This window comes from Brachionichthys hirsutus, chromosome 24, assembly GCF_040956055.1.
Source record: "Brachionichthys hirsutus isolate HB-005 chromosome 24, CSIRO-AGI_Bhir_v1, whole genome shotgun sequence".
NCBI classification, from domain to species: domain Eukaryota; kingdom Metazoa; phylum Chordata; class Actinopteri; order Lophiiformes; family Brachionichthyidae; genus Brachionichthys; species Brachionichthys hirsutus.
In genome coordinates, this window is record NC_090920.1 from 405314 (window position 1) to 427152 (window position 21839).

General features: G+C 52.7%; 6 protein-coding genes across 7 annotated transcripts in view; 3 read left to right on the forward strand and 3 right to left on the reverse strand.

Moving 5' to 3' along the window:
• Positions 1 to 1533, forward strand: part of cpo (carboxypeptidase O) — a 2361-nt gene extending 828 nt beyond the window's left edge. The window contains exons 5-9 of the mRNA XM_068756527.1: positions 39 to 155; positions 364 to 457; positions 779 to 981; positions 1061 to 1145; positions 1221 to 1533. Of these exons, the coding sequence (XP_068612628.1) occupies positions 39 to 155; positions 364 to 457; positions 779 to 981; positions 1061 to 1145; positions 1221 to 1495 (774 nt within the window). The 3' untranslated portion in view covers positions 1496 to 1533. The remainder of the gene's footprint in view (positions 1 to 38; positions 156 to 363; positions 458 to 778; positions 982 to 1060; positions 1146 to 1220) is intronic.
• An 11-nt stretch (positions 1534 to 1544) lies between these two features.
• nudt15 (nudix (nucleoside diphosphate linked moiety X)-type motif 15) lies at positions 1545 to 2815 on the reverse strand. 2 transcript variants are annotated; one of them, XM_068756529.1, is made up of 3 exons: positions 2495 to 2815; positions 2098 to 2294; positions 1545 to 1995 (listed from the first exon to the last, which is right to left on the reverse strand). In XM_068756529.1, exons 1-3 carry the CDS (start codon positions 2641 to 2643, stop codon positions 1793 to 1795), a joined length of 549 nt encoding a protein of 182 aa, XP_068612630.1. In that variant the 5' UTR covers positions 2644 to 2815; the 3' UTR covers positions 1545 to 1792. The 2 variants fall into 2 exon arrangements, with proteins under 2 accessions (XP_068612630.1, XP_068612629.1); XM_068756528.1 differs by having other exon boundaries at positions 2083 to 2294.
• An 820-nt stretch (positions 2816 to 3635) lies between these two features.
• trim25l (tripartite motif containing 25, like) lies at positions 3636 to 7443 on the forward strand. The gene is made up of 15 exons (XM_068756525.1): positions 3636 to 4256; positions 4421 to 4516; positions 4585 to 4818; positions 4893 to 5052; positions 5128 to 5160; positions 5242 to 5277; positions 5368 to 5412; positions 5491 to 5523; positions 5600 to 5638; positions 5718 to 5918; positions 5998 to 6102; positions 6242 to 6277; positions 6377 to 6445; positions 6537 to 6602; positions 6744 to 7443. The coding sequence occupies exons 1-15, from the start codon at positions 3636 to 3638 to the stop codon at positions 7316 to 7318; spliced, it is 2349 nt and encodes a 782-aa protein (XP_068612626.1). The 3' UTR covers positions 7319 to 7443.
• A 102-nt stretch (positions 7444 to 7545) lies between these two features.
• Positions 7546 to 8649, reverse strand: sap18 (Sin3A-associated protein). The gene is made up of 4 exons (XM_068756530.1): positions 8485 to 8649; positions 8085 to 8194; positions 7890 to 8012; positions 7546 to 7790 (listed from the first exon to the last, which is right to left on the reverse strand). Exons 1-4 carry the CDS (start codon positions 8554 to 8556, stop codon positions 7634 to 7636), a joined length of 462 nt encoding a protein of 153 aa, XP_068612631.1. The 5' UTR covers positions 8557 to 8649; the 3' UTR covers positions 7546 to 7633.
• A 645-nt stretch (positions 8650 to 9294) lies between these two features.
• On the forward strand, positions 9295 to 13856 carry LOC137912012 (gap junction alpha-3 protein-like). Its single transcript, XM_068756361.1, has 4 exons — positions 9295 to 9334; positions 11900 to 11988; positions 12274 to 12827; positions 13169 to 13856. Exons 2-4 carry the CDS (start codon positions 11920 to 11922, stop codon positions 13854 to 13856), a joined length of 1311 nt encoding a protein of 436 aa, XP_068612462.1. The 5' UTR covers positions 9295 to 9334; positions 11900 to 11919.
• A 2488-nt stretch (positions 13857 to 16344) lies between these two features.
• On the reverse strand, positions 16345 to 18661 carry hpxb (hemopexin b). The gene is made up of 10 exons (XM_068756362.1): positions 18597 to 18661; positions 18243 to 18265; positions 18073 to 18162; positions 17868 to 17998; positions 17639 to 17792; positions 17360 to 17572; positions 17187 to 17279; positions 16987 to 17117; positions 16748 to 16901; positions 16345 to 16649 (listed from the first exon to the last, which is right to left on the reverse strand). The coding sequence occupies exons 1-10, from the start codon at positions 18659 to 18661 to the stop codon at positions 16423 to 16425; spliced, it is 1281 nt and encodes a 426-aa protein (XP_068612463.1). The 3' UTR covers positions 16345 to 16422.
• Between the last annotated feature and the right edge of the window lie 3178 nt (positions 18662 to 21839).

Sequence of the window (21839 nt, forward strand, 5' to 3'; positions counted from 1 at the left end):
TCCCATCCTCCCGGTTCTGTCTCCTTCCTCCGCATCAGATCTTGAACGCGTACCGAAGCGATGCCAAAATGCACGAGATGATGAAGAACATGGACTTCTACGTCACTCCCGTGCTCAACATCGACGGCTACGTCTTCTCCTGGAAGGAGAACTCGGTCAGTGCTTAGAACCGCCGGAGGTTTATCAGGCGGGGTCCTCGTTGTGCCTCGGGGAGTCCCAGGTGATCGGGATAGGAGAATCTATTAAAGCGATCCAATCAGGTCATAGGTTCCTGATGCGGAGATGTGAAGCGGCCCGTTCTATTGATGAGTAAATGGGTCGATCGGAACCAGCTGATGCCGCCGGTGGTTTTGACCCGTTCAGACTCGACTGTGGAGGAAGAACCGGTCCCCGGGACCTTCGGGCTGCGACTGCTACGGCACCGATCTCAACCGCAACTTTGACGCCGCCTGGGGCAGTGAGTGTTGCTCGTGTCCCGATATCCTGATCGATATCCAATCATCACTTCCTGCTGAACGAGCTCGCGGCGTTATTCTCCTGCTTGGGGTAAATGAACGGGGGTATTTATGGTGTGATGTTTTTAAGAGGAGGCGTTTTGCATCATTTCAACATTCTAAATGCAGATTTAAAGACTCGTACTAAAATTAAAAGCACTCGGTGTATTTATTTACTCTATTCCCTCTGGTCTTATTTTAATATAGATCTTAAATTAATCCTAATTTCATAACCAAATCTGCTCGTCTGCTTACACCCACATTAATTCCGTACCTCTTTCCAGCTGTCGGGGTATCGAGCGACTGCTGCTCCAACGTCTACTGCGGGAGCCGAGCGGCGTCCGAGCCGGAAGCCCAGGCGATCACTTATTTTGTGGGAAGCCGGGCGGAGGACTTCCTGTGTTTCCTCACCATCCACTCCTACGGCCAGATGCTCCTGGTTCCCTACGGAAACCCCAACGTCACGGCCTCCAACTACGCCGAGCTGGTATTTGCAACCACACGAGATACGCTCGCTTTACTTTGCATGGATCGTTCTGATGAAAGCAAACGCCCGCTTCCCTCAGATGGAGGTGGGTTTGGCTGCAGCGGACGCCATGAAGGCGGAGCACGGGATGCACTACGAAGTAGGAACCTCCCCAGACATACTGTGTGAGTCGGCACGTTCCCGACGCTCATTAATATGTACAGCCTTAAGTATTAAATCCTTTTTTCCTCCTTCTCCAGACCCCAACTCCGGTTCCTCCAGAGACTGGGCTCATCAGAGCGGGATTCCTTTGGCCTACACCTTCGAGCTGAGGGACAACGGGACATTCGGCTTCCTGCTTCCCGAGGACGAGATCCGGCCGGCCTGCGAGGAGGCCTACAGCGGCGCCCTGCACGTCATCACCTACGCCCACGATAAGGCCTTCGTTCCCGCAAGCGGCGCTGTGGCAGGCGGCGTCGCAGCCCTGTGGACGCTCCTGTTAGCGGCGGGCGCCGCCGCCACCGCCCTGATGTGAGGCGGAGGTCACTGACCAAAGCTTTTTAATTCCAGTCATCCTGCATTTTATATCTGATCGACTTTATTCAAACAGCTCCAGTTTATCAGGAGCAATTCGATTAATCACAAGCTGTTAATGACAGACTATAAAACAGCACTGATCAATAACACACGATCTCACCATCACGTCATTAAAAAGGTTGTAAAGTTCGTCCTTTGATGTCATGGCCGATGAAGAGGGATAATAAATCTCATTAAATACGCACCGACCGCTTCCTGTTAATGTGTTTCAAACATTCATCAATAGAAGCTTTATTTAAACAGACGGAGCATCGACGGCCGTGACATCAGAGGCTGTCTGTGTGGTGTCCCCCGTTTTAGGAAAGGGGTTCACGCCCCCCGTTTGAACGCTCAGCGCTGCCTTCCTGAACGGGTGGAAGCCTTGTCGTCTCAGATCGGCGAGAGGCAAGAAGAGCTGCTCCTCCGGAGGAAACTGGTCCCACGGCGTCCACGTCCAACCTGAGGGAGAGCCGCACGGGTCAGCGTCCGCTCAGCCAGGTGGGAGACCCCCCCACCCCCACCCCCGCTCCCTTTGAAGACCCGTACAATAACTTGGGCTACCCTCGTTCTTTTCCGGCTCCAGGTTCCGCGGCTCTCCCGACCGCTTCCTGTCCAGCGCTCCTTGCATGACGACGGTGACGTCGTGGTACCGCCCCGCCGGCCCGATGGAGTTCACCACCGAGGCGAAGGAGACGTCTGTCAAACGCACCCCGGCCTCCTCCCACACCTCCCTGTGAGCGCACTCCTCCCACGTCTCCCTGTTCACAGAGAGACCACCGGAAGTCGTCACCACACACTGAGGAACGCGTCGGGGGGAGGGCCTGCTCTTCTCTGACGTCACTGACACACACTTTCCACGAGATTATATGACGTCCGCGTGATTATAATCTACATTTTAATGACGTAATAACAGGGTAAACTGAATAATGTTTTAATCTCCACATGGCTCCCCGCCTACCCGAACTCCAGGTGGCCCCCGGGGAGCTGGTACTTCCCGTTGCCCACTTGGCTCCTCCGCTTCCCCAGGAGGACTCGCCCCGGGTGGGCTGAGTCCGTTACCAGCACCCCGACGCCGACCCCCGGGCGCTTCACGGCTGCGTCGGACATCTGTAACCTAAAAGCGACCTTTTTTAGATGAAGCGAAGCTAGCTAAGCGCGACTCCCACCGTGGGAGCTACTTCCTGCTTTCTTCTTCTTCTGTTGTAGTTTTTAGCGGTTGGCGATTGTTGAGATTGTTCGGATCCCGATGCGTCTATATAATTTTATCGTTTTCTCCGGCTTCGTCCTGAGGTAGCTAAAGTGTGGTGTAACCTCTTTATAATTCCGCTCTCTGCTTCCGCCTCTGTCCGGTAAAGGAACTCCTCCCATGGTGATAAAGAGAGTCGTAATATTATTATGGCGTATAAGTAACATGTTAAAAAATAGTCTCACATATATTAAGAATTTATCTTTATTGCTGGGGCTAAAAAAGTCCGCTTTATTGACGTGATGTGGTAAAATCTCAACTGGGACGCAACACTGCCACCTAGTGACGGGTTGCATTTAGCATATAATCTCGTTTACGACCAGCAGGAAGTGACACAGCTGTTGTAAATGATGACGTCACGGAGTTTACATGCGAGTAATTTTGAGCGTGATTCTCTGACTCTAAGTCCTGATCAATAACCGGCTGACTGGCAGCAGGGATTTTATCTGCAGCGCTCTCCTTTTTTCTGATCAGTAAATTGCTGACGTGAGTATTGATCACTGGGAACCGCTTGACGAAGCCATCGGATCGTATCAGCGTTTAATTACATACGAAGCACGTTTGAGGTCATTTTAATGAGATGCGTCTGGTGAAATAATGAACGATCTCTCCGTCCACGCCTTCACACTCGTATTAAACGGATTCCCACTGACACCAGTTTCCCCTGCTCGACCTGCCCGGTGGCTCTGGCCCCGCCCTCTTCACCTCCCCCTGCTCTCACCTGGGAGAGAGCAGTTTCCTCCTGTGAGTCCAGGGGCCTGGATCTCTGCCCTCCACCGCTCTGCCTTGGATTTAGCCTTGTCTTTACCCCCCCCCCCCCCCCCCCTTCTGTTCGGCAGGTTCGGCTGCGAGGATGAGCCGTAAGCTGTGGACGGAGGAGCAGTTTAACTGCCCCGTGTGTCTGGATCTCCCAAATGACCCGGTCACCATCCCCTGTGGCCACAGCTACTGCATGGGCTGCATCAAGGACTACTGGAGCAAAGACGACCCAAAGGGGACCTACAGCTGCCCCCAGTGCCGCCAGACCTTCTGCCCCAAGCCCTCCCTGTCCCGGAACACCATGCTGGCCGAGGCCGTCGAGCAGCTCCGCAAAGGAGCCCTCAAATCTGAGGATTCGATCCGAAGCAGCCGCGGGGTCGCCTCCCTTTCCTCTCCATCCAAAGGGAAGTTCTCCTCCTCGGCGGTGATGTGCGACACGTGCACGGAGCAGCGAGAAGCCGTCAGGAGCTGCCTGGCGTGCCTGAGCTCGTACTGCGAGGCCCACCTGAAGCCTCACAAGACCAAGAAGTCCCTGAAGCAGCACGAGCTGATCGCGCCCACGAGCAACCTGGCTGAGAAGATCTGCACGCAGCACAAGTACCTGCAGGAGTTCTTCTGCCGCCAGTGCAAGACCTTCGTCTGCTGGTTGTGCACCAGCAACGAGCACAAGGGGCACGAGAGCGTGTCCACCAAGGCCGAGCGCGCCGAGCGGCAGGTAGGTGGGCTCCTATCGACCCGCTCTATGGAAGGTTCCTCTTCCCGTCTGGCTGCGTCTCCATTCCTAACAGCATTCCTGTCCATTCACCAAGCTCCGCCCCCTGACGTGCGTGCGTTTGTCTTGTTTGCGGCGACGCCTCTGTCCCGCCGCCCCCGCTCCAGAAAGCGCTGTCGGAGATGCAGGCGGAGAACCAGCAGAAGCTGAAGGAGCGAGAGCAGGAGCTGAGGGACTTGAAGAAGGCGATGGAGGGGATGAAGGTCAGTCGGAAGGACCCGCAGTAATTCCCGCTCTAGCGTTTGGAGGCTCGTGATCATGTGCTGCGCAGCATTCTGCAGGCAGGGTGCACGGCGACACCAAGCTGGCGCTGGCGGAGCTGCAGCTGTCCGTGGAGCGTCTGCAGGAGCTGCTGGAGGAGCTGCTGGACCAGGTCGGCCTGGAGAAGATGGGTCAGGCTCAGGAGGTCACCGGCAGCCTGGAGGCCGAGATCACAGAGCTGAGGAGGAGGGAGACGGAGATGAAGGACTTGACCCAGTGCGGGGACAACATCCACTTCCTGCAGGTGGGCTGGGGGGGGGTGGGGCTTGTGGGATAGCTTTGTTCAAAACAAAAGGTGAATCCCAACGTGGTTTCCAGACGTGCGACTCCATGTCCAGTCCTCTGGAGTCGGGGGACCTGCCCCGTGTGGTGGCCAACCCAGACGCCTCCTTGGAGCCCGTCCGGGACGCCATTATGGACCTCAGGGAGAAGGTGGAGGACATGTGCAACCAGGAACTGGTCAAGATTACCAAACAAGGTCCGGCACAAGAGCCCGGTTTTGTCCCGACGTTGGTGTCCTTCCGTATCTCATGGTGCTTCGTCTCGTTTTCAGTGAATGACACGTCTCTGTTCACTCTGGGAAACGGTAAGTTCCAGCATCTTTCCTTTCCACCAGCGCGTAAAAGTTTGTGTTCAAACGGTAACGGCTTCCCGTCGCGTCGTCTAGCCAACAGAACGGGGGTGAAAGGAGGACTTCTGAAACGTGAGTCTGCGTTCAGGCTGGATGTTCCACATCTGTGGCGCCCGTTTAAGAATCAGAATCTGTGATTTGTGATTTGCTCCTCTCCTGCAGTGTTTCCTGGTCTTGGATCTCGTAACACAAGCGGCCGTTCCCCAGGTACGTGCACCGTTTTAAGGCTGTCCTTTCACCTCACTGGGTGGAGTGAAGACGTGACGTCTCATGCGTTTCTCTCAGCTGCAGCGAGGAACGCAGACAGACGAGGACTTGGTACGGGACATTACGTGGACGGTCTGCGGGAATGGTGGAACATTACATTCACATTTTTTGTTTTATTCGTGTTCAGGAATAAGTCAAGACGTGCGGAGTAGAGACACGCCACGAGGTGAGCTCGCATGAACCCCGGAGGGAGCAGCAACGTGTGCACGTGAGGGTTTTAAATCGATCCCGCTTCCTTGTTGCAGAGAGGAGGAGCTCGCCGAGGCCGCGGGAGGACAGGGAGACGGTGAGGGAGAGCAGCCACCGGCCCAGCCCCTCGCCGAGCCGCCGGGGGGCTCGGTCTCTGTGGAGCAGGTCCAGTCAGAGCCAGGCTGCCCCGGCTGCGGCGCCGGCCCCAATCCCAGCAGCCCCAGCTCCAGCTGCTGCAGCCGCTCCCTCATCCGGCGGTACGACGCCCACCGTTAGATTTTACACCCCGCAGGATTTATTGTCTATTGATCTTCAACTTCCTCCTGATCCGGGCAGGTTTCAGTCGAATGGCATCAATCAGCAGCCTGTTTCGCTCCAACCGCCGCGGCGCCACCCCGGCCACCCCGATCGGCAACGCGCAGCCTGCAGGAGGAAACGCGTGTAAGGCCCGATTCTTCCTCCCGTACGCGCAGCACAGCCGTCTCAATGTCCTGCACTGAGAGGGAACAGGAAGTGACCCGAGGAGCTGCTTGAACAGCAAGTCAAGCTGTCTGAAGTGTGTTCTGTGTATTCTCAACAGGGGGGGTGGCTGCTGTGCCTGAAGAACCAATAGAGAGTAAGATGGCTGCTTTTACATCATTATTCTGTCGGCTCGCTGTAAATGAGCGTTTAATGATTCTAACGCGTCTGACATCGCCGGCTTCCCATTGGACAGTTAATCCGGGTCTCTTTTTGGACTTGCCCACCCCCGACACCGTAAATCATGCCCCTGCTTTCCCTGGATGTGAGTTAATGCGCCTTCGTATCGACATTCTATGGCAAGAAAAGTGTTTAAACTGCTGCAGCATGAACTAACGTCCGGGTCGGTTTCCCAGTGAGAGAAATCGACATCGACAGCATCCGGGCCCCGGAGCCGAGGGGCAGGGAGGAGTTTCTCCAGTGTGAGTGGGATCGATTCTAAGCTTACGTGTCACAGCTGGCCCGATCGGGAGCGTGTGATCGATTTTTAAAGGTCACACAATGTTCAAGGTCGGCGTAAATGTTTACGTAATGTGAGTAATTGTTCTCTAAACCTTTCCTAGACTGTGTCAACTTGACCCTTGACCCCAGCACAGCCCACCGACGGCTCTCTCTCTCTGAGGGCAATACCAAAGCCACCCTGCAGGGGGCAGCGCAGGCCTGCCCTGAAGCTGCCCAGCGGTTCGACGGCTGGACGCAGGTGATCTGCCAGCCGTCGCTGTGTAAGGAGCGCTGCTACTGGGAGGTGGACTGGAGAGGGCGGGGCTCGTCCCTGGGCGTGGCCTACGGGGCGCTGAGCAGGAAGGGCTCGGACGCCAGGGCAGGGCTCGGGTACAACGCCCAGTCCTGGACCGTGGAGCTGTCGGACACCTGCTGCGTAGCCTTGCACGACAACGTGAAGAGGGACATAGCGGTCGGCTACTCCCCCCGCGTGGGCGTCTTCCTGGACCTGTCTGCGGGGACGCTGTCCTTCTACAGCGTGGCGGAGAACATGACGCACCTCCACACCTTCCGCGCCAACTTCACCCAGCCGCTCTACGCTGCTTTCGGGGTGGGCGCGGGGGTGGGGGTGGGTCTGGACTTCGCCCTGGGCCAGTTCAGCTCCAGCAGCGACAGCGTTAAGATCTGTCCCATGTGAGGCCGACGCGGGCGGGAGTCCCGAGAGGACCGATGTTTAGTCCAATACTGCGTAAACTACGCCTAAACGATTAGCGTGTACCGGCGTCGTCCACCAGGGTTTATGGTTTAATGCTTATAATAATAGTCACTAAATAAATATTCAGATTCTGGAACAAACGCCTCGTTGTGTAAAGCAGCCGCCAAACGACACAAAGCACCGTACAAAAAACACAAAGAAAACTCTGGGAAGAAACGACAACTTTATTTCACGCCACATTTTAGAAAAAGACAAACTGAAATAAAACTCGAGGTTGATGCGCGTCGGTGCGCGTCTTCAGAAAGGCCTCATGCGCACGTTAAGGGGCGGGGCTCTGTTGGGGGGTGTGATGGCTATGTCCAGGTAATCTCCTATCTGGAAGCGCTGCGACTGCAGCGTCATCGAGTCGTCCATGCCCTTCCTGCCGGACACCGTGTTGCCGATGTCCTTCAGCCTGAGAGGAGGAGGAGGAGGAGGAGGAGGAAGAGCAGGTCTCAGTCTGAAGTGAGCATCAGAGCCAGAACAGTAAAAAACAAAGCGGTGCGATACCAACCGGTAAACTTTCCCTCTAGGGTCGGGGTAGACGATGTTGAAGCTGAAGTGGGTCCCCTTTTTCCTGGCTTCCGGATACACTTCCTTCACCAGGCCGGTCAGCTCCTTCAGCGTGGCGTCCATCCTGAAAGGACCGGAGACCTGCTCAGGTACTACGCTCTACACAAACGAGGGTCACTGAAGGTGTTTTCTGTACCACGTGTATATCTGCAACTCGCTGGAGGGAACGTTTCCACGGGCGAATTCACTCGGGCTGTGGTGCCGCCCGATGTTGGTGGTGAACACCCGCAGGAGGAGGGGGCAGGTCTGCAGCGGAAGGAGCGTGAAAGACAAGGGTGTAAAGAAAGCTCAAACATGGACGCATTCAGCGAGAGCAGCTTGATCGTTTCACTCTGACGTCACACATTCGCAGAATTAGATATTCGATGTAAACATGTTCTGTCCGTGTAATTGTTTTTAGAGATATTTAATCCGCGTTATGAACAACACCCGCTGGTGATGGCTAAATTTTAAAGCTAACGCAAACGCGTTAGCTTTAAGCTAACGCGCATTGAACGAGCTAATCGAAGGCTACGTAGCTACATCCTGCCGCCGACCTTTTCCCGGTCGATGGGCTTCTCCGGCTCCTTCTTGATTTCTTCCTGGGTGACTCGCGACTCGAGCGCCATTCTGATTATTCTCCGATGAATTATTAGTTAAACAGCGCGGAGTACCGCAGCAACTTCCACCACCTTGTTCCGACAACAGGAAGAGACGCGGCGACGAACGAAACCGAGACTGTTTCCGTTTCCGTTTCCGCTCCACGGCAGCCGCTCTGTCTCTATCGCCCCCTGCTGGTTCGGATTAAATAGTCCGACTAAATACCTCTACTGGCGAACAGAAGCCACTGCAACAACCTCGACCGTCTGGCACCGTCCTGGGGCCGGGACGGATGCGTTCACGGGACACAAAGCAACCTGGAGAGCCACGCACCGTCCCAAAACAAACACAAGAACTCAAGTAACACAACTATCTTAATTAAAAAAAGTTTAATTACAACTTTAACTCTTTAAAAACAGTTCTGAACCACTTTAAATAGTTTGTCAGTGATGTGTTTTGCCCCGTTCCCATTCCTACACATGAACCCCCCCCCCCCCCTAATATGCGTGTCAGTGGCGGGACGCAGCCGTTGCGCTTCGCCTTTGCGGGACAGATTCCACACGCTCCCTTTTTTACACGAGACTGACCTCGCACCCTTTTTTAAAAAAAACTCTCTCTCTCCCTCCCTGTGTAATTAGCTGCCTGCGTGTGTGTCTCTCTCTCTCTCTCTCTCCCTCCCCCCTCCTCCTCCTCCTCTCCCACCAATCTCACCCCTGGCTCGGTCGCCTCCAGCTCACCCGTGGCCGTGGGAGTAAAACAAAGAAGAAGGGAAGAAGTGAGAGAAGAAGGGAGGGAGACGCTCCAGAGGTAAGCAGGTGGGTGATGGAGTGATGGTGTGGGAAGAGGAGGAGGAGGAGGAGGAGGAATTATCATCCTTCAATTTCACCCCTCGTGCTGCATTCACAGACGCCGCATTTTTAAAAACTAAATTAAATATAGTTTTCCTCACTAGCAGCTTTTAATTAAATGAATGCAGTTTCTAGATTTTTAAAAACGTTTAAATATATATAATATAATTTGTGTTCTCTTGGACAGTAGAAGAGGATATGAATTTAAATTAATTGCATGGCAACACTTTACAAGCCTTTCCCCCAGAAAAGGTGGTTCATGAAGCAGGAAAGAAAAACGTGATGACGTGTTTTCAAACAGCAGAAATATGTTTAACTTATAAATATGCATTTTCTTTTTCTTTTTTTAATATTATGAACATGCAACAACAAGAAAGACAGTGTTCACTGCAGACGGATAAAGTTTTCATGTTCAAACTTGCACATTTGTATAATTGTGGCTTCCCTGCGTTCTTACCTCTGTTTGATCATTTTAAATCTGAGCTGGACCATCATTTAATTTATTTATTGTCTTCACCAGTCAGGAAACACTTTGTCATGTCGGCTCCTTTCTTATTCACACGCTTGATTTAGATTTAAATGAATTATCTTTATTTAATGTAAACCTTTGTGCGTTTAGGAACTATCGCACCGTGTGCACTTTCTTTTATTTTACTTTCTTTGTGCACTTTGAGTCGGAGCTCTTCTCAGTCTGGAGCGAGAATCATTTTCGGTCCTTTTTCCCCCATGCATGGAGTCGACCTGCTATTGATCACATGTAATGATGACGTAACCGATCTCTAATCTTTCTGCGTTTTGCATCGTAACCGGTGAACAAACACCGAGCGAACGGCGGGCCAAGCGCTAACTGTTTTGGGCTCTTTTAGCACAAAGGCCTCTGATCCGTCCAAAGCGCACGCCGGCCGGTGCAACGTCCATCTGGCAGCTTCTCTATTGTCTGCGGAGGGACGGTATTTCATCACGTCAACATGTGCGCGTGCACACGGGTCAGACCGGTCAATCAGCGGACGGTAACGGCCGCCAGTCTGATATTCATCGACCAAATAGTCTCATATTTTCAGAGGTCACAAAATCAGTGATTTTCATTTATATTTTGTCTTCAAGGCGGGAGTCTAAAAAACGTTCCAAAACTGACTTTTAGTGATTTCTCCGGCTTGTAAATGCATTTCTTTGCGTAGAAACCATAAATGTTTTGGGATTAACAGCAGAAAGGATGCGTTCTACTGTAACGCGTGTTTTTGGTGGGAGAACGCATCACGATCCCATCAGGCAAATATTTGCCCTCCTCAGCATTCCGGGGATGTGATGAGTCCGGCATTCAACCGGGACAACCTGTTATCCGCTCATTGGCGTCCCACAGATGGACACCCATTGTCCACGATGCCGTCCGACGCTGTGGCGCACCCCCCCCCTCCCCCCACTACTCATAACTACACATAAAAACGAGAACGTCTGCAAGAAAACGTGCACAAAGTAAGAAAAATACTCAGACTAGTGTCAAAAGTGAAATCGCGATATTTTGAGATTTGTAAAACTTTCGTTTTGTTTAAAACCTCTATGTAAACTGCTCCAGTGTCTTTATAGCGTCTTTCGGCGCATTGCTTTGATTTTATTGCCCACAGCGTGACTGATTCCGTAACTCGTTAGCATAGAAAAGCTAATCTCCTTAGCTGTTCCCGTTAAAACAGGCTCTAGGACGCCGCCGTGAACCTCCAGTCTGAAGCAGCAGACAGACGGGAGGCTGCTGAAGAGTCAGGAGGGTGATGCTGAGCCATTCAGCCATTCATCCATTCATCCATTCATCCGGTGGTCACAAGCACAAATATAAATACTCCTCATGCCACTTTGTGTCTGCTGAGTGTGTGAAGAGGCGACTGTTTGCTAACAAGCTGCTCATTTAAACCCAACAGACGATGAAGCGGCAGGGCATGAATCTGATTTGGTTTGGTTTTATCTTCTGATCGATTGACTCCACACACATTTCAGACTTGGTTTATTTAGTCTTACTTCATCCCGGCTTAGAGGAGAGGGAGAAACTCGGAGTGCCGAGATCGCATGCAAGTAGGTGGTTGGTGGTCCTCTGCTTTTTCCCGTCTGATCTCTGGTCGTATTTCAGTCGGTCTGCTTTTCCTCCGTGGTCTGTCGTCTTGCGGGACTAAAACCGGAACCGGGACACGGCTGCAGCTCATTCATTCCCGCTTGCGTTTCCGTTTGGGATCTGTGTTCGTTCACGCCTTCAATAGTTCCAAAGAAACGCACTTTTGGGTTTTTGCTAAAGACTACAAAGCCCAGCTGTTCTGAAACGACGAGCCTTTTCTGTCGCGCGGCACTCGAGCGATTTAAAGGCAGGAACCAGCGAGGGCCGCCTCCAGGCTTTCGCCCGCTCCCTTCTTCTCTTTCGCCCGCTCCCTTCTTCTCTTTCGCCCGCTCCCTTCTTCTCTTTCGCCCGCTCCCTTCTTCTCTTTCGCCCGCTCCTTTCTTCTCTTTCACCCGCTCCCTTCTTCTCTTGTGTTTCTCTCTGCAGGCGAGAAACCTGCGTGAAGGATGGGCGACTGGAGCTTCCTCGGGCGGCTGCTGGAGAACGCTCAAGAACACTCTACTGTGATCGGAAAGGTGACTATTGATTCACTTTATTGATGATGAATGGGAGTCAGAGCCCCCCCCCCCCCCCCCCCCCACAGGGCACCCATGAAAGAATACTCTTCTCATTCTGCTTTCATATCATTTGCAACGGGCGATTCAAATCGATCACGCTCCTCGCCACGCTATCCCATCCCGACAAGGGAAGTCGTTGAGACGAGCTTCTCTGAGCGCGAACAGTAACCCTGTTGATCAAAGATCATCCGTTCCAGACGATGAGAGGCTCTCTCTCCAACTCTCCTAACTCTTCCTCCCCAGGTTTGGCTGACCGTCCTCTTCATCTTCCGCATCCTGGTTCTGGGCGCCGCCGCCGAGGAGGTCTGGGGCGACGAGCAGTCCGACTTCACCTGCAACACCCAGCAGCCCGGGTGCGAGAACGTGTGCTACGACGAGGCCTTCCCCATCTCCCACATCCGCTTCTGGGTGCTGCAGATCATCTTCGTCTCCACGCCGACCCTCATCTACCTGGGCCACGTGCTGCACATCGTCCGCATGGAGGAGAAGCGGAGGGAGCGGGAGGAGGAGCTCCGGAAGGCCGGGCGGCACCAGGAGGACCACGACCCCCTCTATCACAATGGGGCCGGCGACGGGGGAGGTGGCAAGAAGGAGAAGCCGCCCATTCGCGACGAGCACGGGAAGATCCGCATCCGCGGGGCGTTACTGAGGACCTACATCTTCAACATCATCTTCAAGACGCTGTTTGAGGTGGGCTTCATCCTGGGGCAGTACTTCCTGTATGGCTTCCACCTGAGGCCGCTGTATAAATGTGGCCGCTGGCCCTGCCCCAATACCGTGGACTGCTTCATCTCCAGGTCAGAACGGGCCGCGTCAAACTTCCTGTCTGTGTTCTTGCTCTTTTCGTGTATTTGCTCGAATCGACCAATCCCTGTGCCCCTTATTGCGCCGCCTGTTTTATCACGTTGCGGGGCCGTAATTCATTGAAGCCGCAGACGGGAGAAAAGAAAAGATGGCCGACAAACAGCAGCTAAGGTGTCTCGCTAGCTCATTAGCTAAGCTAACCTTTTCCTCCAGCTGACTTTTAAATGTCTAAAGCATTTGAAACGAGCTAAGCTAAGCTAAGCGACTGCAGGAAGTCCTTGTTGTTGTTGTTGTTGTTGTTGTTGTTGTTCCACGTTTCTGTTTGCGCTCTCAGGCCCACGGAGAAGACCATCTTCATCATCTTCATGCTGGTGGTCGCCTGCGTCTCGCTGGTCCTCAACCTGCTGGAGATCTACCACCTGGGCTGGAAGAAGGTCAAGCAGGGCGTGACCAACGAGTTCGTGCCCGACGGCCAGTCGCTGCTGCTGGGCGCCAACGGCCCCGGAGACGCGGAGACCATTCCCGAGCAGACCTACGCCAGCGTCGACGTGCTGGGGGGCGGAGCCGCGGCCTACAGTCCAACGGGGACCTCGTCTCCTGCCGGACTCAAAGCGGACGACTACCTGTTGGAGGCGCCGTCTGCGCCTTTCTATCACAGCGGCGAGGAAGCAAGCGACGGGAGCCAAGGGCAGGGGGCGGCGATGGATCAGAACTGGAGCAACACGGTGTTGGATCTCCACAATCAGAATGGACAGACCCCGCCCCCTCTCATCTCCGCCGCCTACTCTTTTCAGGAGGCGGCGAACCCCCCACTTCCCGAAGGGGAGGACCACTCCACGTTCCCCACGCTTCCCCACCGCCACGCCGCCGCCGTGATCCCTCGTGACGACTTCACCGTGGTCACCAGGGCGGAGATGCATCAGCCCCCCGCCGCCGCCGCCGCCGCCGCCGCGGACGTCCTGAAGGCGAGTCGGGCCAGCAAGAGCGGCATCCGGGCTCGCCATGACGACCTAGCGGTGTAGCTCGCACGCACACACACACACGTGCACACGCACACACGCATACCTGCAGGACATGAAGCAAAGTGTCCATGAAAACAGAATGCTGTTATTTTTATTAAATATATTGCAAAGATGAGATTGTTTATATATATAGATACGCTCGGTCCGTTTAGAACAGGCCTGCATAAGGCCGGTTCTAAACGGAACGTGCAAACAGAACGTGCACATCGACGCAGACTCACACGAGGAAGGCTCCGGTGATGATGACGACCGGACGAACTGATGAGCGCTTTCATCTTTCTTTTATTCCTTTGCGAGGGTGACATCAGAGGGGATGATGATGATGATGATGATGAAGAGGAGGGCACCCTGAGACGTGGCCCTTAGGCTTCCTGGGCTGTGTGTGTGTGTGTGTGTGTGTTAAATCCCGTTTCCATGTTTACAAAGTAGCAGTACCGGTTTGGGTAAACTATAAATTATATAAATATGTAAATAATAATGATTAGTAGCATCGCTAGGTAGCGCAGGTGTTTTTTTTGGGGGGGGAAGGATACACAAAGTTCTTTAATAATCAGTTTTAAACTTTGCAGCTGGATCAGAATATAAAAGTGAGCGCCCCGTCTTTCTGATGCTTGTGTTTGCAGTGTGTTACGGATCTGTCGGACCCCCCCCCCCCCCCCCGGAGCTGCCCTGTATAGGAGGACGCTTCATTTTCTAATCTAGCTGTAGATTGTACAATAGCTTCTAGATTTTTATAAAAGAAAAAAATATTATTTACATTTCATCCAACATTCAGGAGTAAATGAACAAAAAAAAGCACTTTGTTGATTTACAAAGTGGGTTTGTGCTTTGTGTTTCCATCTGTGCAGATTATAATTAAGGTAGTTGAAGATTAAGAGAACAGGTGCTGGATTATGTGCCTGAATTAGCGTTTCAACAGGCCAACCGAAAGTCGCTTCCTATTTTGATGTAAACAAAATGTCGTTTTTTTATAGCTTCAGAGGAACTCTCCCGTCTTCCAGGACGTTTTTCCGTGCTTCCTTTTGTCTAGATCAATATCCTAGATTGGTGAGCCGCCGATAAAAACACATATTGATCCGCATCGTGGGGAAACGGCTTTCCTGCATTCGTGGCGGTCCCAGTTGCCAAAAAAAAAATAGATTTGTTTGATATGTTAGCTTTGTTTTAAATTTCAATCGAACAATGTCTGCCAAGGAAAATGTCCGCTCACTGTGACGCTATGCTATGCTATTACATGCTATATTTCCGTAGCATGTAATGAATATGTGATTTCCAAGTTGTCGTGAACGCAACACAATGGGGCCGGATCAATGGAAACCCAATGGGAGCTCAGACGGGACAAAAAGAGGCACTTGAATTTGACATCTAGAGCAATAAGACGTTGAATGTTTACGTGTCTCTTAGCTGCCTTACGGTAAACTGTTTCATGATCTCTGACGTGTCAGATTTAAGGTGTTGACCAAGCCAAAGATAGGGCGATGCGTTGTGGGGGTACATTTACCACCGGCCCTAAAAATCAAGGCTAGATTTTACGAATCTGAGAGCAAAAAAAGTATTAACATGTTTGTGTTTACTTAACACTCAAACTTAGACTTGGAATGAACAAGAAAGTGTTTTTGTGTTTTTTCTGTCCTGAATAGAGACTTCCAGTTTACGCCGTGGATGTGCCTTGAAGCAGAAATCCCACCAATAGCTGTTGCGTGACGGGACTCTGTGTGCCCCCCCCCCCCCCTCTCACCCCCACCCCTACCTGCAGGTACAGACCCCCAGGTGTTAAACTATGAAGAGGAACTTCTGTTGTGAAATGTCTTTGAAGAGAAGTGCCTTGCTTTGTCTGAACCTTTTGTTGCCTCCGAGGTTTAAGAGCTGCGACTGAATAAACTTTTTGTACCGTACGTGTTTATCATTTTAAGCATTATCATAGGTCAATTTATTACCCCATCGTTGGTTGCTGTGTGTCTGAGGCACGCGCGTGCGTGTGTGTGTGTGTGTGTGTGTGTGTCTGTGTGTGTGCACGTGTCCACGGCCTCACATTAAACTGTGCTGATGCCGGCATTTCCTTTATGCTTGCTGAAAGTCCCGGGGATTTTGGCTGAACAAAAAAAACCTCCCCAGGGACAGAAAAGGCCTTGAATGCCGTCGGAGCTCAGGGTAGACGCGTCCCCGCGGTCCAGTGTTAGCGCTGCACTGTGCATTTATAGTGTACATATATACTGCGTATAAATACTACACACAGAGATAATAACTGTTTTTATAGTATTAAAACCTTTTTTTTTTTGATTATAGGATGGGTGGACATGAAAAGGAAATAAAACTGTAAAATGTCTTTCAATTGATCAGATTGGGAAGGTGATTTTGTGAATTTAGATTTTGAATTGAAGTTTGCAGCGGCTTCGTCCCTAAAGTCAAATCGCTCGCCGTCTGAACGTTTCACGCATTCGTTTGTAGAGCGCGCCCTCTTGTGGTTGCACACTGAACAGAATCACCTTTTCACTTTTTATTCCCCAAACACAACTCAAACTGTCAGAGTTTTCTTTCTTTCATGATGGCACAACGATGGGGATGCTTAATCCCGACACCCCACCATTGATGGGGTTATCCTCTGAGGCAGAGTAGCTATTTTGAAGGTCGACAGCAGGCCAAAGGTTTGGTAGTGATGATACTGTGAACCCCTGAACAGGTCTATCCCCTGGTCGTCACAGTGGGCGGCGTCGATGTCAGACAGGGGGATGGATATCTGATGGCCCTTGACTCTGGGCGTCGCCGTCAGGTTAACGTTGAGAACCTGCCCCCCTACGTGAGGAAACGGGACGCAGAGTAAATATAAAAGGCGTTCAAGACCCCCCCCCCCCCCCCCAAAGGAGTGAGGGTGAAGCGCCGCGTCGTCTCACCTTGGATTATATGAACTACGTCTCGACTGAGACCGGGACAGATGAAAGCCGCGTCGACGTGCCCTTCGACCCCGAGCTCCTCCTCCAGGGTTTTGGGGTAGCCTTCCACCAGGACGTAGTGAGCCCCCGTCTTATAGATATACACCTGACCGTCCTGCGGCGGCGTGGCCGAGCAGGAGGGGAGAGACGTTTCAGGCTTCCAATGGACGAACGCACAAAGAGGCGGGTGAAGAACCAACCTTGATCATGTAGATTCTATCGCCGTGGGAGAAGACGGCGTCCACGCCGCTGGTCACCTCCTTCCACATCCTGGTGATTGGGAACGCGTGGAGGCCGTCGCGGTGCGTGTCCAGGCGCATGTAGTTGGGACCTGAGCAGATGGAGCCGCTTCAGGAGCCCGGAAGCTTTGAATGAAACCTTTCCGTGTTTGACGCTTTACCTGAGAACATGTAGCTTTTGCCTGCGTCGTCCGTGGTCATGGCGTCCATTTTGATGCTGCTGCATTTAGGAGGCGGAGAATCGCCTCCGTGTCCTGCGAGACGCAGACAGCGATTGTATTGACGTGATGATGTTTCGCTTTGAGGACAGAAAATACGCTTGTGGTTGACGCACCGAAGCCGGGACAGCTCATGAAGTAATCGCGGGCGTCCTTCGGGTAGGTGCCGTTCACCTCCCCGGAGACCGGGTGGAACCTGGTGAAGGTGTGTGCGTGGAAACAGTAGTAGTGCTCCAGCCAACGGAGGGCCGAGGTGCAGGCGGGCACGCGGGGCCAGCGCTTGGTCTTCACTGTCTTTGTTGCAATGTCATAAACGTGAACGTCTCTTCCTGGAGAGGGAAATATTGATGTTAGCGACATTGCCGAAAGGAGTCCGATGAATATTTAGAACGTACCTTTGAAGAAAAGGACGGAGTCGGCGGGACACTCTCCCGTTGGACACTCCACCGCCGCGTCCAGATGGCTGGGGATTCCCGGGAAGACGTCCTGGATGCTCTTGGGATATCCGTCTTCCAGTTTGTGGCCGTAGTAGCTTAACACTTTGTCATCCTGGATGGGAAGAAAAGAAATGAGCGGCAGCGGTAGCGCTGCCTCTCGATGCCGTCAGGTACGAGCGCCCCGTACCACGAAGAAGTAGATGTGGTCGTGGTCGTCCGGCTTGCCGGCGCTGTGCATGCGGAAGGCGGCGTCGCGCCGCTTGAAGGTCGCGTTGTAGAGCCGAGCCGGGCCGTGGAAACCCTCCCAAAGGTAGGCCCCTGAAGGGGAGGAGCGGTTTGGAGAATCACCTGGGTTCGGGGGAAAGAAAGGCGGGGGCTTTATCGCTCCGTACCTTTGAAGAAGAAGGTGACCCCTTTCTCGTCGGGAGTGATGGCATCAAACTCGATGCCGTCGCACCGGTTCGGCGGCGGAGCGTCGGCATCTGAACGGGAAACAGAGTCGCCGTGTCACACGCTATGAGCTCAAACGCTGAAATCAATCGATCAATCAGCAGGAACCAACCTGCTGCTGCTGCTGCTTGATCTCTGCGGACAACGGAAGAAAAACAACAGTCGTCATTCTGCAGACCCGACGGCCATCGCTAAAAACCGGTGAGTCATCACGATGACGGCGGCACACACACACACACACACCCCGATCAATTGATCCGACTCGTGAACTTTGATTAAGGCAAATAGAGTTATGGACTTGTGTGATTCCACTGCACTGGTTGACCTTCAGGTAACCTACACAAGTCCTACGTGATCCGACGCAGAACAGAAACCTCCATTGTATGAGTTTGCGTTCTCTTCCAGGTGCATATTTAACGTAACAAACCGCAGACGTAGGTTTGGGTGAGAGCAGGTGAATACTCACACAGGTGCTGCGCTAGTGAGGGCGAGAGCCAAGCACGCACACAGAGCTCTGGTGAACAGCTCCATGGTGAAGGTCCGGCTGCGGGGCAGAGCTGAGCCCAACCTTTTATGCCGGCTCGTGCACGTGGGCGGGGGAGTTGGGAAACTGTGTTTGCGTTTCCCGCTGTTGCAATTTGAGAATTTGCCCAGGTGGTTTGCTTTTCTGCGTTTCACAATCAATCAGGTGACATCTCTGTTTTTGAAATCGTCCTAAAAGTATTCCTCATTCTGTGCCGCTCTTTGAAGTTTATTTCTCATAAGGTTAGAAAACTACTGAGAGACGAGATAAGGAAAAGAAGCTTCTATTTTCTTTCTATTCTGATTCCAGACAGTGTTATTGATCTTTTTTTTCATGTTTACTATTGGCAACTGTGTTTGGGGTCTTACATCATTGATCATTGATCGAATCAGCATTAGCAAGCTACCTTTGTTCCTTTTCTTGTTTGATAATGCAAACGAGGACTCTGGAGAAATTCCCAAAGAGGTTGCATGATGAGGTCAAAGTGAGGCAACGGTGCCAAGAACATCAGAACATCGTGTAAAATGGGACGGATCAATGTTTAGTTCATGTTACTCAGAGAAAAGTACAAAATGTGTCTTGATCTTTGAATCGTCAGATGTGTAGATATAATTTAATCTCATTCAGATACACAAAATTAAGAGCTACAACGCTTTACTACGGATTATATCAAACACTTGCGTGTAATTTAAAAGCATCCACAAAGATTCTGTTCTGAATAAATGATCTACGATCAGCTTTAAACCTAAACCTAATGCTAACAGATAATATGCCATAATTCATTTGTCTACTTGTATCGGTAAATCTTGATGCAGTGGTTCATTCCGTCCGACACCACCAGGTGGCCCTCAGGGAGCAGTGCTAGGCCCCTTGGGCTACTCAGGTTGTCGGTCACCAGAGGCCAGCCAACGCCACTGGACGGGTAGAAAAGGACCCGGTGGTTCCGCTTGCCCCAGTCTGCCACCAAGACATCTCCATCGCTGTCAATACAGAGACCCCAGGGGCAAGTCAGAACGGGCCCCAGGCCGGAGCACACCCCCAGGATTCGGATCGTGTTCCAACCGGGCTCCAAGACTCGGATGCAAGGAACACGGCCGGTCTCATTTCCTCGTTCAGATACTGCCATGAGCCCGGTGGTGAGAGAGGCTGCCACAAGGTAGGGCCTGTGGTACCCGCTCACCACCGTGCGCGCCAGTCGGGCTCCGGTTTTGGGATCCAGTTTCAGGGAAGTTAAAGTTCCGCGCTTGATGTCAGCGACCAGAAACTCATCTCGGCGGGTAACAGTCACCCCTCTGGGGGCGTCGAGCGCTTCACTCGCGGAGCTGACCGTTGTGCCCCCGAATGTTTGCAGGAGACGTCCGTGGCGGCTGAACACCAGCACGGCTCGCTCGGCGGCGCAGGTCAGCGCGATCAGGCCCTTTGAGTTCACGGCCACGTCGAAGTAGTTGCTGATCCGGGAAGACCTTTCTGACCCCGACGGAGACACCTGCTGCACGACGTTCTTCTGGAGGTCCGTCACCTGAATGCGGGCGTTCCCGCAATCTACCACAAACAGTTGCCCCTTCGCGGTCGCATGGACGCCGCTCGGCAGGTTGAAGTCGGCGCGCCCTGACCCTTGCTTTCCAAACTGTTTCACCAGGCAAGCGAAGTCGAGAGCGGTCAAACCAACCTCCTCTTCTGCGTCCCTCATTGAAGGCGCGGCGCTCTCCTTTTCAACCTTGTCACACATTCGAGACTCCCTGACTATATTTAGTCTCTCTCCTTCAATCGCTGACATTGACAGAGATCGACTCACATGAGCCGCCATTGAACTGCTCGCCACAGGGGTCAGGGGCCTTGAGTCTCGTCCATCCGTACTCACAGTCTTGCGCTCAGGTGCTATGTCATTTTCAAGGCCTTCCTTAAGAGTCGAGGGTTCAGAGACGAGACGCATTCTGCTGACCTTTCTGACCCGTAGACTCCTTTCACCATAAGGTCTACCGGAGAGGTCGGTGGTGGACGTTGAGCGGCATTGCTCTTGCTTGATGGATCCACTCACTGGAGTACTGGCGGCGCAGGTGTAAGAGGACTCCTCACTGTCAACCGGGGATGGAGGGCTCCCGCTGTCCATGGAAGACTCATTTGAGGTCTTTTTCTTGGGTACGGTTTGTCGGGAAGGGGAATCCTGCCGGATGGGTAGATCTACAAGACTTTGCTTGTTGAAGGGACTTTTGTATTTGGTCTTTGGAGATGCTGCTGTATGTTCAGGTGGACAGGACTGCTCCTCATGAGAAACCAAAACAAGGACGTTTTGGGTTTTCTTTCCCTCCAGAGCGGAGCGCCTCTTTGCTCCATCTTGTCTACCGTCAGATTCCTCGCCGTCAGATTCTCCTTGACTCGATGCTGGTGGAACAGCGAGGAAAAGGTCTTGTCCACGCGGCTCTGAACAGACAGACTCAACTTCCTCGTCTTGGGATGACTCGGATGCATCGTGACGTCTTGGCGTGGGCGACTTCAAGGCGAGTGACTTCAGCTCTTCCTCATTCTCTGTCGCGCTTGAGAGACGTAGTTTCCGGACTACCCGAGCGTTCCCAGTGTTCAACTTGCTGCTCTCGTCTGGACTATGCCTTTGCCCACCTCTGCTCGGCTGTGGTTCCTTTCGAATTTCAAGAGGGGCGACGTTTGAAAAGGCCGCGTCGCCCGAGTGCAGTGCACACTTTTGTCCTTGGACTCCGCAGACACCAATTGGGTAGGTCATATTCCGCTCGTGGACATCAACTTCCCCGAAGCTTAATGTCTCGGACCCAGAGCTTGGTAAGAAACTGACCCTCTTAAGCGTGAGAGCGATCTCCCACGGCTGCGTGACCTCTGCCACTCCTCTTTGGAGCTGGTTTTTGTTGGCTCCACTAGCAGTGCTGCCCCATCTTTGGATCTGCACCTTCAGTTGTGCAATTTTTCCAAGTTGCTGATCTACAAGTGACTGGACGACCCTCACCGCTGCAGAATTCTCTCTCTTCACTTGACTCAGATGCTGCTGGGCTGCTCGGTGATCCTTTTCGACTTTCTCAAGAAGGCGGCGCTCCTCCCGCTGCGCTTCGATTGCGGCGTCGTCCAACTCGCGGCTCACCTCCTCGATCTCGGCCTGTTGACGCTCCCTGAGGCTTTGCAGTTCTTGCTCTCCTCGCTCCAGACTGGAGAGGGCCTGAG